Consider the following 11,815-nt stretch of genomic DNA (forward strand, 5'->3'; position numbering starts at 1 on the left):
ATAATTAAAAGTCAGACTCAATAAAATACTTTTTTTAGATGTTTCTTAAATGAGCTCTTACAAATTTATTAAAGCTTCACAAATTTCTTGTGAGGATTAAAAAAAGTATTTTTTTTTTAATTAAATTACTATTATCCCACATAAAAGACGATAGTAAAATTTTGAATTAATTTTAAATTTAGCTGGATAAATAATATTTTATAGTGTCACTATCACTTCTTTATGACTATCATTTTTGTATAGTATTTTAAATGCACATGTAATTGTTCAAATTTACTAAAATGGATGAGATCTTGAAAGGTCATTAAAACTTAATTAAGAATAAAATAGATAAAATACAATCATGTGAGGACTACCGAAATGAGATGTTCTCCCTTATATATAGTATATATAGTATAGTTTTATAAGGCCCATGATAAGTTCGGACCCAAACTCAAATAATTTAATATTTTAAGAATAACATGATTTAATATATATATATATATATATATCATTTTTGTATAGTATTTTAAATACACATGTAATTGTTCAAATTTACTAAAATGGATGAGATCTTGAAAGGTCATTAAAACTTAATTAAAGATAAAATAGACAAAATACAATCATGTGAGGACTACCAAAATGAGATGTTCTCCCTTATACATAGTACTAGATAGGTATGCTCGTGCGTTGCATGGGCCCAACGCGTATACAGGAGCGGATCTATGTAGCTGGATTGGGGTGCCTCGGCACCCACACTTCTCGATTGAAACCCTGTATATTTATGTGTATATTTATATATATATATCAGTTAACGTATAATTATTATGCTTGACACCCACATTACAAAGCAAGCTGACGATGCAAATGGTTGAGACTACTGGGTTTTACCCAGCAGACGGTGCAAGTGGTTGAGACGACTGGGTTTTACCTAGCAGCGCGGGTTCAAACCCAGCTTAGGACTCTTTTTTAGATTGATTTTTTAGCATCGAACCCAGCTTAGGGCTCTTTTTTAGATTGATTTTTTAGCATTATACTTTCTGCTTTCTCATTAAAAAATTGAAGCCAGCTTAGGACTCTTTTTTAGATTATTTTTTAGCATTATACTTTTTGCTTTCTCATTACAAAATCGAACCCAGCTTAGGACTCTTTTTTAGATTGATTTTTCAGCATTATACTTTCTGCTTTCTCATTAAAAAACAAAATGTAGTTATGTAGAGTAGAACCTTTGACCTCGTTTAACAAAACCCTTAATGACACCAACTAGGCAAACCTTGATGCTATACCAACTTTTGTTGATATATATAATTATAGTTTACCTTGTGAATATTGACTCCACTAACCTAAAATATTATACGGAGTATACGTTATAGTTCAAAACAGGGTGGCACCCGGAGCTTCCAAATCCTGGATCCGCCTTTGCGCGTATAGTAGAATAAAAAAAGATGTAACAACAAAGGACTATTCCGTTTCATTGGACCAGTTGATAAAAATGAGTTTAAATGTATGTTTTATACAATCATGGAAATAACATACTACCGGATGCTCATATTTACATATGATAGTGATTGTTGGCTATTTACATTGCTAGAGATAATATTTATAAATTCTACAATAGGGGATGCAGTTGTTGCTGTGACCAATCTCTCGAGCACATTGTTCAAATGCACTGACAGGCTATGTTGCTCAAGACTCTTCAAAATGTTTTCGGGCACATGCTGGATGACTACTTTTTGAGGATCCGACACGAATGTGCTGAGCATTTTGGAGAGTCCGAACAACATAGCTGATATAAGCTAGTAGAAGATATGCAAATGCTTACACTTGCAAGTTGCTTCACACTTGCTGCGGCAATTGATATAGCATCCCTTCTGTTTCTTGTTCTGTCTAGGCTTCCTCTGAGGACACTCCTGTAGTAACAAACACCCTGAGTGGTGCAGAATGTGCGTTCTTGCCCCGTACCTGGCAATGGATCCAACACAACATAACCAAGATCTTGAGTTATCGCGTTGACCTAAAGTAGCTTACCCAAAGAGTTGTCATATCGATAATGGCCACCTAAATTCAGGTTATCATGTAGATCTGTTTTAATAGAAAATATAATAAAATTAATACATTAATAAACTTACCTCCAAATAAATACATGTTTAGGAATACACAACCTCATTCTAGTACCTGCATTTACTCCTTTAGCTTAGCCGTGTTACTGCACTTACAGTTTGGTGTTTGCAAGTGTCTTTTTAATTCGTTCAGACATTTGAAAGTCAGTATAAAAATGAATATTTACAATTACTAACCGTTGTATCTCCGGAATTTTAATGGTCGTCACAGGTGCTGATAGAGGTAGCTATTTCTCCTCTGGTGCCTTTGTATAAGCTGATTCGATGGTCTTCCCACATAAAGTATCCAGCCCTGCTTGAAGACATTTGACATACTACTTTTACTATTACCTAATGTGAAGTTTCATTACATCAAGCATTAGTATTCTCCCGTCTGTCTCATAATCAACAGGGCATAGTGATTCGTCGTGCCCATCAATCTCATCACCGTCCTGGTCTTGTACTCATGTGCCATGGCCAGAGTAGTGGAACACTAATGAATCTCCTGGCTGACAACCATGAACAAGCCACAACGTAAGGCCGATCTGATATTGGCCTTGATTGGGTATTTGTATGGATCTCTCTCATCCTCTGCAAATTTTATGTACTACACATTACATTAAGGTTTTTAATTGGTGAATGTTAATTAAGCGAGACGATTAAAAAGATAAAAGTTTGCTCCCAACAGCTTCTCACAATGTTCCTGTTGACTTCAGATATTTCCACAGAGGCCGCATTATTCAGTTGAATCCCGAGACGGTGAACAGCGACTTCAGCAACCGCCAATCCCAGAGAACAGTGATAACACGTTCATGAAAACATGTCTTTCAACAACGATAAATGTTATGCCACTGTGTCAACCTAACAATAACATCAATCCAAGAATCACGTCAAAAATTATTCTTAAGGAAAAGAAATTGGATAAGCCAAGGGAGAAGTTGCTTTAATTACATTTTTGCAAAAGCCAATTTGTGTGCGGAGAAAGGGGAAAAGAAACATCTGACGCAGTTTCAGTTTTTCCCAAAGACATAGGGACAGGCTGATCTTTAGCTGCTTCATTTTCCTCAACATCTGTGGAGGGATATCCTCCCATACACTGAATGTTTTAGTTGCTATCTTAGGTTTCTTTCTCTTGTTCAAAAAAATCAAAGATTATTATATCTGAGTCATCGATGACAATAAAATCTAATTTCATTATTACTACTATATAAGAACGAAAAAGCTAGTATGTACCTCTGAGCAACGTTGCTGGGAGTTAGCAACTTGTGCAGCAAAACCCCTTCATTGACAAATTAAGTTATATTTACATATCAGTGTATTGAACATCAAATTCAAAATAAGCAAAACAAAGATGGAACAACATTTCAATATATAATCCATCCGTTTCAAATGGTTTGCGTTACTTTCCTTCTTAGTCTGTTTTAAAAAGATCTTCTTTCTTTTTTGGCAACTCTTTTTTACGGTAAACAATAGACTTTATTAGCAAAGAGATATGTACAGACAAACCAAAAGCTGATAGTTGGACAAACTACTACTATGTTCAACAAACAAAAAAGAGTAGACTACTAAAGTTATCTTTTTTTTTTTTTGGAAACTCCTTAATTCAAACTTTTTACACATACAGGTATCAGACTACAAGATTCAAAAGTTCTCTTTAATTCTTTAAACTCGTGTCAATTCAAAACCAGACAAACAAGTGGAATGTCTAACCTGATGATGGGTCGATGAGCACGAACAGGAAGATTCTTGCCTGCAATTCCATTAGCACTGAGAACAAGAAAATCACCATGAGCTATAAGACTCAATCATAAGCTAATCAAAACAATTTAAAATCAAAAAGATTGAAGAAGGAGATTACCCAGATAAGCCTCTATTAACAACACAAGGATATCCATTACCACCGACCAAATTCTGATTAATCATGCCCCAAACCCTTCTATTATTTCTTCTTTCCACTCCACCAAACTTTCTGGTGCTCATATCACCCTTACCTTTAACTTAACAATGAAAAAAACAACCAGAAACATTAAAAAAAACAAGTACTTTTTACACAAAAACAAATCTAAGCCAAATTATATACCTTGACCATTTGAGTTCTTGATCATGGTAGATTTGTTCTCATCAGTGATAGCCATTTTCTTTTTCTTGATGAATGGAAGAAAAAAAAAGAATCTTTAACTTTTCTTCTTCAATTACCCAAAAAAGTAAAAGCTCCCAAGATTGAATCTTGATCAATCTTGATTATAGAACAAATGAAAAAGGGAGAGAACTGGGGAATGTGAGAAAATGATGGGTATTTGTCTGGTTAAATATATATATATATATATATATATATATATATATATATATATATATATAAAATGAAAAAACAACACACAAAAATCAGTACACACCATCTCTCTCATATGCTTCAACAAATCAGACATCCTTTGGGGACAAAGCTTCTCTTCATTATTATAAAGAAGTGGTCAACCATTGTATATGTTTAAAAAGTTTAGTTGCATATAATAATTGAAAATCAATTAGTTACAATAGATAGCAAGTGAAGATGCATTGGGCATGTTGTTCCTCCTGGAAGAAGTTTTTATATCTCAAACCGCAACATGAAAATATGTTTTCTTATCTGGGAAATAGCAAGTACATTAAAGCATTTCCTATTTGACATTTAAAAATCAACACTGCAGATATATGATAAATGGATTATGTTGCTATCTTTTTTAACGGTGCAAATAGATATTACCGTAACTGCATCTCAAATTGCAGACTTACAGTTTTGCCCACATGAAAAGAATAAATATTATCAATTTAATGGTTACGATGACCAAATATATATTTGTCCCCAAATCATGAAACTTCTCATTTTGTTATTCAACATCGCATTTCTAAATATCTTAAACAACAACAACAACAAACCCAGTATATTCCCACATAGTGGGGTCTGGGGGGTAAGATGTACGCAGTCCATACCACTACCTCCGAAGAAGTAGAAAGGTTGTTTCCGATAGACCCCCGGCTCAAGATACGGAATAATATACAAATCCTTAATAAAGCTCTAAATATCTTAAACAACTTTACTAATACCCCACCATTGTTCAACACTATTCTTATACAGTCTACCAAATAAAATCTTCATATAAGAATAAGAACATGAATTTAATGATTACGACGACCAAATATATATTTGTCCCTAAATCCTGAAACTTCTCATGTTGTTATTCAACATTGCTGTTCTAAATATCTTACACTTCCAATAGCTTGTAGATGTATTCCAATGTTTATTGTGCACGACATAGAAACATCATCCATACAATACAACCTAAATACAAATTACGAGCAGTACAAAATTGTACCTGAACGCAATAGCAATGTCATCCCCAAATTTCTCAAGTGCTTTGTCCATAATCTCAAGAGCAGAAGGAATTTGAAGCTCCTTAGCCAATTTCTCAAAGTCCTCTGCCTCAACTTTCCCTGTTACCTCTGCAAATTAACCAAAAAGCAAACACAATGCAAGAGTCATTTTCCATCCTTCAAAACCATGAAAACAAAACACATGAATAGGCAAAGTCAACTGTCAAAGAATGCAAAATAGTGTTTTTTAATGGGTTCAAGGGTCCAGATGACAAACATGTAAGTAGAAGTGTCCAACTTCTCTCTTTTGGTCATTACTCAAGGAACACTCAAGTGTTGAATGGTTGCATTTCCCTCAAAGTAGTTGTGGTGATGGTAGGATCTGATATAAATTCTTTAACCTCTTATCAATATGCTATTACAAAAATGATATATGCAAAGTAGCTGTGGTGATGGTAGGATCTGATATAAATTCTTTAACCTCTTATCAGTATGCTATTACAAAAATGATATACGTTTGTATTTTGAAAACAAATATAAAATGTAGTGTTATGACCTAAGAAGTGTAGGCTTAGAGAAACAGTAAAAGTTATCTTCTTGTGACCTATAACTCGCGGGTTCGAGCGGTGTAATCAAACAGTGATGCTTGCGTCAGGGTAGATCATCTAATATCGCACCCCATTGGGGCTCTAGCCCTTTACCGAACCATGTGTGAACATGAGATGCTTGGTGCACTGGACTGACCTTTCTAGGGTTTTGACTAAACATTTTTTTGATAAACTGGGAGGAAAATGTTTGTGGAAAGCAGTCTAACCTGCTACATTCTCGGTGTTGCAGGTACCAGTTAGTAAGAATTTAGCCTCTTCTTCAGTTACATCAGCTGCTCATGTTTTGCGGAACTTCAATAATCTCCAACTCAAAGTGAGGATCACCTGCTGCTAGCAAAGTGTCTAAGAGCAGAAGCATGTATTGCACCTGCGAACAAATCCTTCTATGTCTCCAAATCATGCTATCAAAGTTGTAACATTTTCCAATAATGTACAATTGCCTCTGTAACATCCAAATAGAACAATGAGTGAATGTAATTACACATTATAATATTGTCTTCTAATTTTAAATGTCTGACATAAAATGTTGTAGCATAATAACTTACTCCGAAGGAACGTCGCCGATAAGATTCCGATCACCATCAAGTGAGTTTCACTAAGTTCCAACCTTCTTCGAGTTATCAACGCTGGAATGAACCAGCAGCTTTTCTTCACAGTGACCAACCACAAATTTACAGTCGTTGGAGAAGATGCCCTTATGTTAAACCCTTCACAACGTCAGGTCTTATGGTGGGACCCGCTCGGACAACTGATGTCCCAATCAAAGCTGATCAACAACCAGCTAGATATTACATGACAGCAAAAAATAAGAGAAAACAGGAGAAGGGCAAGGCCGGCAAGACTAGAGAAGGAGCTAAGACTGCTTAGGAAGTTGCACAATTGACTCATCAACTTTCTGGATGACTCTACGTATCAGCACTTAATGAATCAAGAAGGTTTAGTTGCAGCATGCCATAGGCTTTACTTATTCAGCGGTTACGAATCAAACATGATTAGCTGCAGTTACAAGTTGTTTATAAAAGATAGAGACAGAACTTACATCTTTAGGTCACTATTATACCCAAACGAACTTAAGTATGGAGGTGTTTACTCATGCATATTAAATCAAAGTAGTAGGGTCTACATCCTACCCCACATGGTGAAGTAGAAGGAGAACCCGGTCACAACTTTATTCAAAAATGAGGAGAAAGAAATGCTAGATAAGAGAACAGCTTCTAGAGCTGGAAATCACGTGTAGTATTTGAAAAGTTTAGATCATTTCTTGATTTGTGTCGCATCCTTGTGCATGGGCCATGGCACACTCTATCATTCTAATTTTATTAGATTTTCGCATCCACAAAGTAAATAGCCTGCTAAGCCAGCTGCTTGTTGCAATTTTATATAAAGTTAAAATTGCGTCAAAGATCCAAAACGATTTTAAATATGCGATTATATGCAAAACTGCTATTTCAAGTTTCTAATTTATTTTAAATTTGTAATCTCATTGTATAAGTTCCTATTGACTGACATATTGATCTTCAATGACTCCTTAATAATTCATAATTTTGCTAGCTCTATTCATCTTTAACGCAACCGGCTTTCTTTATCGAGATTAAAAGTAAACTAAGATTTGTCTTTGATCAAAAAAAGCTGAAACAGAATACTTACTAAGAGATATGTTTATCTTTAGCAGCTGCTACAACGCGACAATTCTACTTCAATAAGGCATACACAATGCAAAAAATAACAATAACAGCTGCTACCACGCGACAATACGAAACTAATCGGAATCAACTATACGAATCCCCAATAACAATTCTACTTCAATAGGACATAAACACAACACAAAACGAAACAGGTAATAAAAGGAAGAGAAATAAATTACATGAATCGGAATGTTGAGATTTGAGGCAGAAATAAGCCAGTGGAGATGGATAAGTAAGGCACTGAAGAACGGAGTTGATGTAACAGGCATTGACGATGTTTTTAAGCCCTAATGGAGGACCAGTTTTGCGTCTATGGCTAAATAGATTCGGCTGCCAATTCATTTGCAAATAGGCCATTAACGTTCTGATGATACAAAATCAAGCTAGCCTTGAATTAGAGACTAACAGCTTGTTTGGATGGTGGTTTGTACAGCATTATATGGTATGGTACAGTGTAATATGGTACAATATCATATTTGGATTGACTGTATATTTATTGTGGTTTAATAATAGTTTTTTTATTTACTCAGTATGATATTGTATGATAATAGATAAATTTACTAAAATATCCTTATTTGATTATTACTAAAATTGACTATTCCCTTCTTATTCTTGTACCCTTCCAAGTTTGAACTTTTGAATTGAAATTCGAAGCCTCTTAGATTACTTTTTAGCAGAATTATCAAAAGGACCGAAATATTTTTTTTCTTGGGCTTACTGTAAAGAAAAGCCTCGCCATTGTTTTTCTTTTCTTGAGCTTTTAGCAGAAGCCTCGCCTTTATTGTTGCTGAAGCTGCTGGGAGGTTATCGTAAAAAGCAGAAAAGAGAATAAAAAAATAGGGTAAGGATAAAATAGGATTAAACAAAATTATACAGGGGCATAATTGAAAGAAAAAAAGGAAAACCATGGCATACCACCAAATTGGTGGTTCAGAAAAATGAGGGATTCCATAGTTTCCAAACCATGGAATAGTATCAAACCATGCCATCAATATCATGGAAACAAACACGGTTCCCATGATAACCATATCATACCATATCATGGGAAACCACCATCCAAACAAGCTGTAAGAACAGAAAATAAGAGAGAAAGAAACGTGAACATCTAGGAGCATACCTAAAGTGATTGGATTGACAATAGAGTATTCTAGAGTTATGAAAGGTGTGGAGTAGGGCTGTGCAAAAACCGAACCGACCGATAAAAATGTTATTGGGTTATCGGGTTAGCGATTTTTTATTGGTTTTATAAAAAAAATTATTGGGTAAATGATTCGGTATCGATTTTAGCTTATTGGGTTATCGGTTAAACCGATAACCCAATAAGAATACACTAAGTTATTATTTTATCTCTATTTATGTTATATATTTATGATAGATAGATAGATAGATATGTATATAGATTATATGCTCTAGCTATTATCGTAATAAAAAACTTGGAACATTTATAGCTTCCAACAATTAGGATTCAATTATTTTCCTAACTAACATTCAGCTCAAGTTTGAAGATTCTTGTAAGCTAAAATGCATTGCGTAGGTTTTGACAGTAATTAAGATTTTATTTTTTTATGTTAGTTGTTACTATTTATATTTTACAAGTATTTTCTTATTGGTTAAACAAAAAACCGAACCGTTAAGGATCAAAAATCGCTAAACCAAAATCTATAAGAAAATATCTTATTGGTTGGTTATTGATTTTACATATTTAAAAATTAAAAATCGATAAATCGAACCAATAACACGTAAAATCAAACCAAACCGATCGATGCACACCCCTAGTGTGGAGTATTCTAGAGTTATGAAAGGCAGGATTTTTATAAGTGTGGAATTACGAAACTACCTTTGGTTGTTCCTTACTCACCTTTCTATTTAGTAGTAAAGTGAAGTAAAATATAGTATAGTTTTATAAGGCCTATGATAAGTCCGGACCCACACTCAAATAATTTGATATTTTAAGAATAACATGATTATATATATATATATATATATATATATACTTGCAAAGATCATAAAAATTGAAAAATATTAGCAAATTAATTTATGAGCATATAATTAATTTCTTTTTTAATTTCTCAATTCAAGTTCATCTTTGCAATTAGGAAGATGAAGATGAAAGTCATCAAGTGGATCAATTATTTTACTCAAGTCTTTTTGTGTGTGATGAAAAAATATATGATTTTATTTATAATTTCACATGACAAAAAATCATGCCAGTTAAATGTGGTGCTTTAAGCGTAATTTTATACTAAATTAAGAAAAAAATCAGACTCAATAAAATGAACAGCGAGAATCAATTGACTCTCTATAGTTGATGCTTAAAAATATTGATTCTCAATTGACCAGAAAATAGATTTTAAAAATAATTTGATCTTAATTTATATTATTACCTTAACTTTATCAATAATTTTATTTTTCAGCATATGAAATATATTTGATATTTTTAAAAGCAATGGGTAAAATTGTCCACAAAAAAATTATTCAATTTATAAAAGATAATTAAGAAATACATCAAAATCATACTCGATTCGATATAAATAAAATATAACCTCATACAATAACTAATTTTTACCCCTTTTTTCCCCTCTTTTTCATCCCAAGATATTTGTACAAAACTCTTTCTTATGAAAAATAAATTATTAAAGACAAATACTAAGAAAGAAGAAAAAAAGTGATGAATTATTCATGCAACAGATAAAAGTTCTCCATGCCCAAAATATCTTTTTTTCTTAAACTACTTTAAATAAAGTTCATATAAAATATTTTTTTTGTTAAGGTTATTTTCACTTACAAAAAATAATTAAATAATTAATTTTGATTAAAAAATTAACAAAAGATAGTCAAATTAAAGCTTTTTGATCTTGTGAGTAGCAAGGGAAAAAATTAAAGCTTTTTGATATTGTACTTCATAAAGCATGAAGTACAAATAATTTAATATATAAAATAATTAAAGGATATCCAACACTTATATTTTGCAACAAACTTGATTAAATAATATATAATTATGAGAAACAAAATATTACAATGGAAGATTCTAAAAATGATTTATTGATTAGTTAAACAATATGAGAATTTAAATGGTTCAATTGATTAACTACCTAAACTCCACTTTGTTGGTAAATAATTGATTTTTGGTTTTGTAATCTCCTACCTAATTCCCCTTGTCTTACTCCTAATTATTTTTTTAAATAATTAATTAAATATTTGAAATTACAAGAAAAAATTTAATAATAGTTTCTCATACTATGACACATGTGCCGAGTGCAAAGGTCCATATAACAAGAAAGAAGACAAAGTACCTTCATCTATATCAACTAAATACCATAATATTACAGGATTATAAAATTAATTAAATTACTATAAAAGATAAAATCATGACATAAAAGTAATTAATTGAAAAGATTAAAATTATATACTTCTAAGAGGACTACCAAAGTCCTTGGATTGTTTCTTATATATAATAGTAATATTTAGCGATGTCATATTAATTAGGATAACGAGATATTACTTGAAAATTCTGTTGAAAGTCGTATAAATTAAAATTACAATAATTAAAAACTTAAATTACTTTTAAAGTCTAAATCCACTATTAATACCACAAAAGTTTAAACAAGAATAATATTATAATTGCAATAGTAAATAACTTAAAATAGTAAATTACAACGTCGAAAAAGTATTATCGATTACAATAGTTATCGATGTCATATTAATTAGGATAAAGGGATATTACTTGAAAATTACGTTGAAAGTCGTATAAATCATAATATAATCAACAACTTAAACTATCTAAAACTATATAGTATAACAAATCTAATTGACTTTCACAAATATTTCATAAGTATATAAAAAAAAAAACATAATATCTAAAAAGCAGCAGTACGGGCTCCAATATCTAAGTATATATATAAGTAGAAAAAAATATAATTATATTATAAATAGTATTTACAAATTACATTTTGTAGGATTTATTACATCATCACTAGAAGTGCAAGACCCGTGTCAGCACGGGCCCAACAGTAGAACATGTGGATTTCAATTTTTAAGTTTTAAGATTTATTTTGGAGTAGAAAGTTTTAGCAGTAGAATATTTTCATTAGTATGA

General features: G+C 32.1%; 1 protein-coding gene and 1 long non-coding RNA gene across 6 annotated transcripts in view; one reads left to right on the top strand and one right to left on the bottom strand.

Moving 5' to 3' along the window:
* LOC107863555 overlaps positions 1 to 2,936 on the top strand; it is a 9,711-nt gene extending 6,775 nt beyond the window's left edge. The window contains exons 3-4 of the long non-coding RNA XR_001672321.2: positions 2,311 to 2,649; positions 2,795 to 2,936. This is a non-coding gene — a long non-coding RNA (uncharacterized LOC107863555). The remainder of the gene's footprint in view (positions 1 to 2,310; positions 2,650 to 2,794) is intronic.
* Positions 2,803 to 8,136, bottom strand: LOC107863554 (G2/mitotic-specific cyclin-1). 5 transcript variants are annotated; one of them, XM_047408254.1, is made up of 10 exons: positions 7,899 to 8,136; positions 6,580 to 6,800; positions 6,241 to 6,476; positions 5,429 to 5,555; positions 4,159 to 4,222; positions 3,937 to 4,075; positions 3,789 to 3,845; positions 3,312 to 3,357; positions 3,030 to 3,149; positions 2,803 to 2,939 (listed from the first exon to the last, which is right to left on the bottom strand). In XM_047408254.1, the coding sequence occupies exons 5-10, from the start codon at positions 4,211 to 4,213 to the stop codon at positions 2,922 to 2,924; spliced, it is 435 nt and encodes a 144-aa protein (XP_047264210.1). In that variant the 5' UTR covers positions 4,214 to 4,222; positions 5,429 to 5,555; positions 6,241 to 6,476; positions 6,580 to 6,800; positions 7,899 to 8,136; the 3' UTR covers positions 2,803 to 2,921. The 5 variants fall into 5 exon arrangements, with proteins under 5 accessions (XP_047264210.1, XP_016565008.1, XP_047264207.1 ...); XM_016709522.2 differs by having other exon boundaries at positions 3,030 to 3,174; XM_047408251.1 differs by lacking the exon at positions 2,803 to 2,939 and having other exon boundaries at positions 2,982 to 3,149; positions 7,899 to 8,135.
* Between the last annotated feature and the right edge of the window lie 3,679 nt (positions 8,137 to 11,815).

The sequence above is a fragment of the Capsicum annuum genome, chromosome 3, assembly GCF_002878395.1.
Source record: "Capsicum annuum cultivar UCD-10X-F1 chromosome 3, UCD10Xv1.1, whole genome shotgun sequence".
Taxonomy (NCBI): domain Eukaryota; kingdom Viridiplantae; phylum Streptophyta; class Magnoliopsida; order Solanales; family Solanaceae; genus Capsicum; species Capsicum annuum.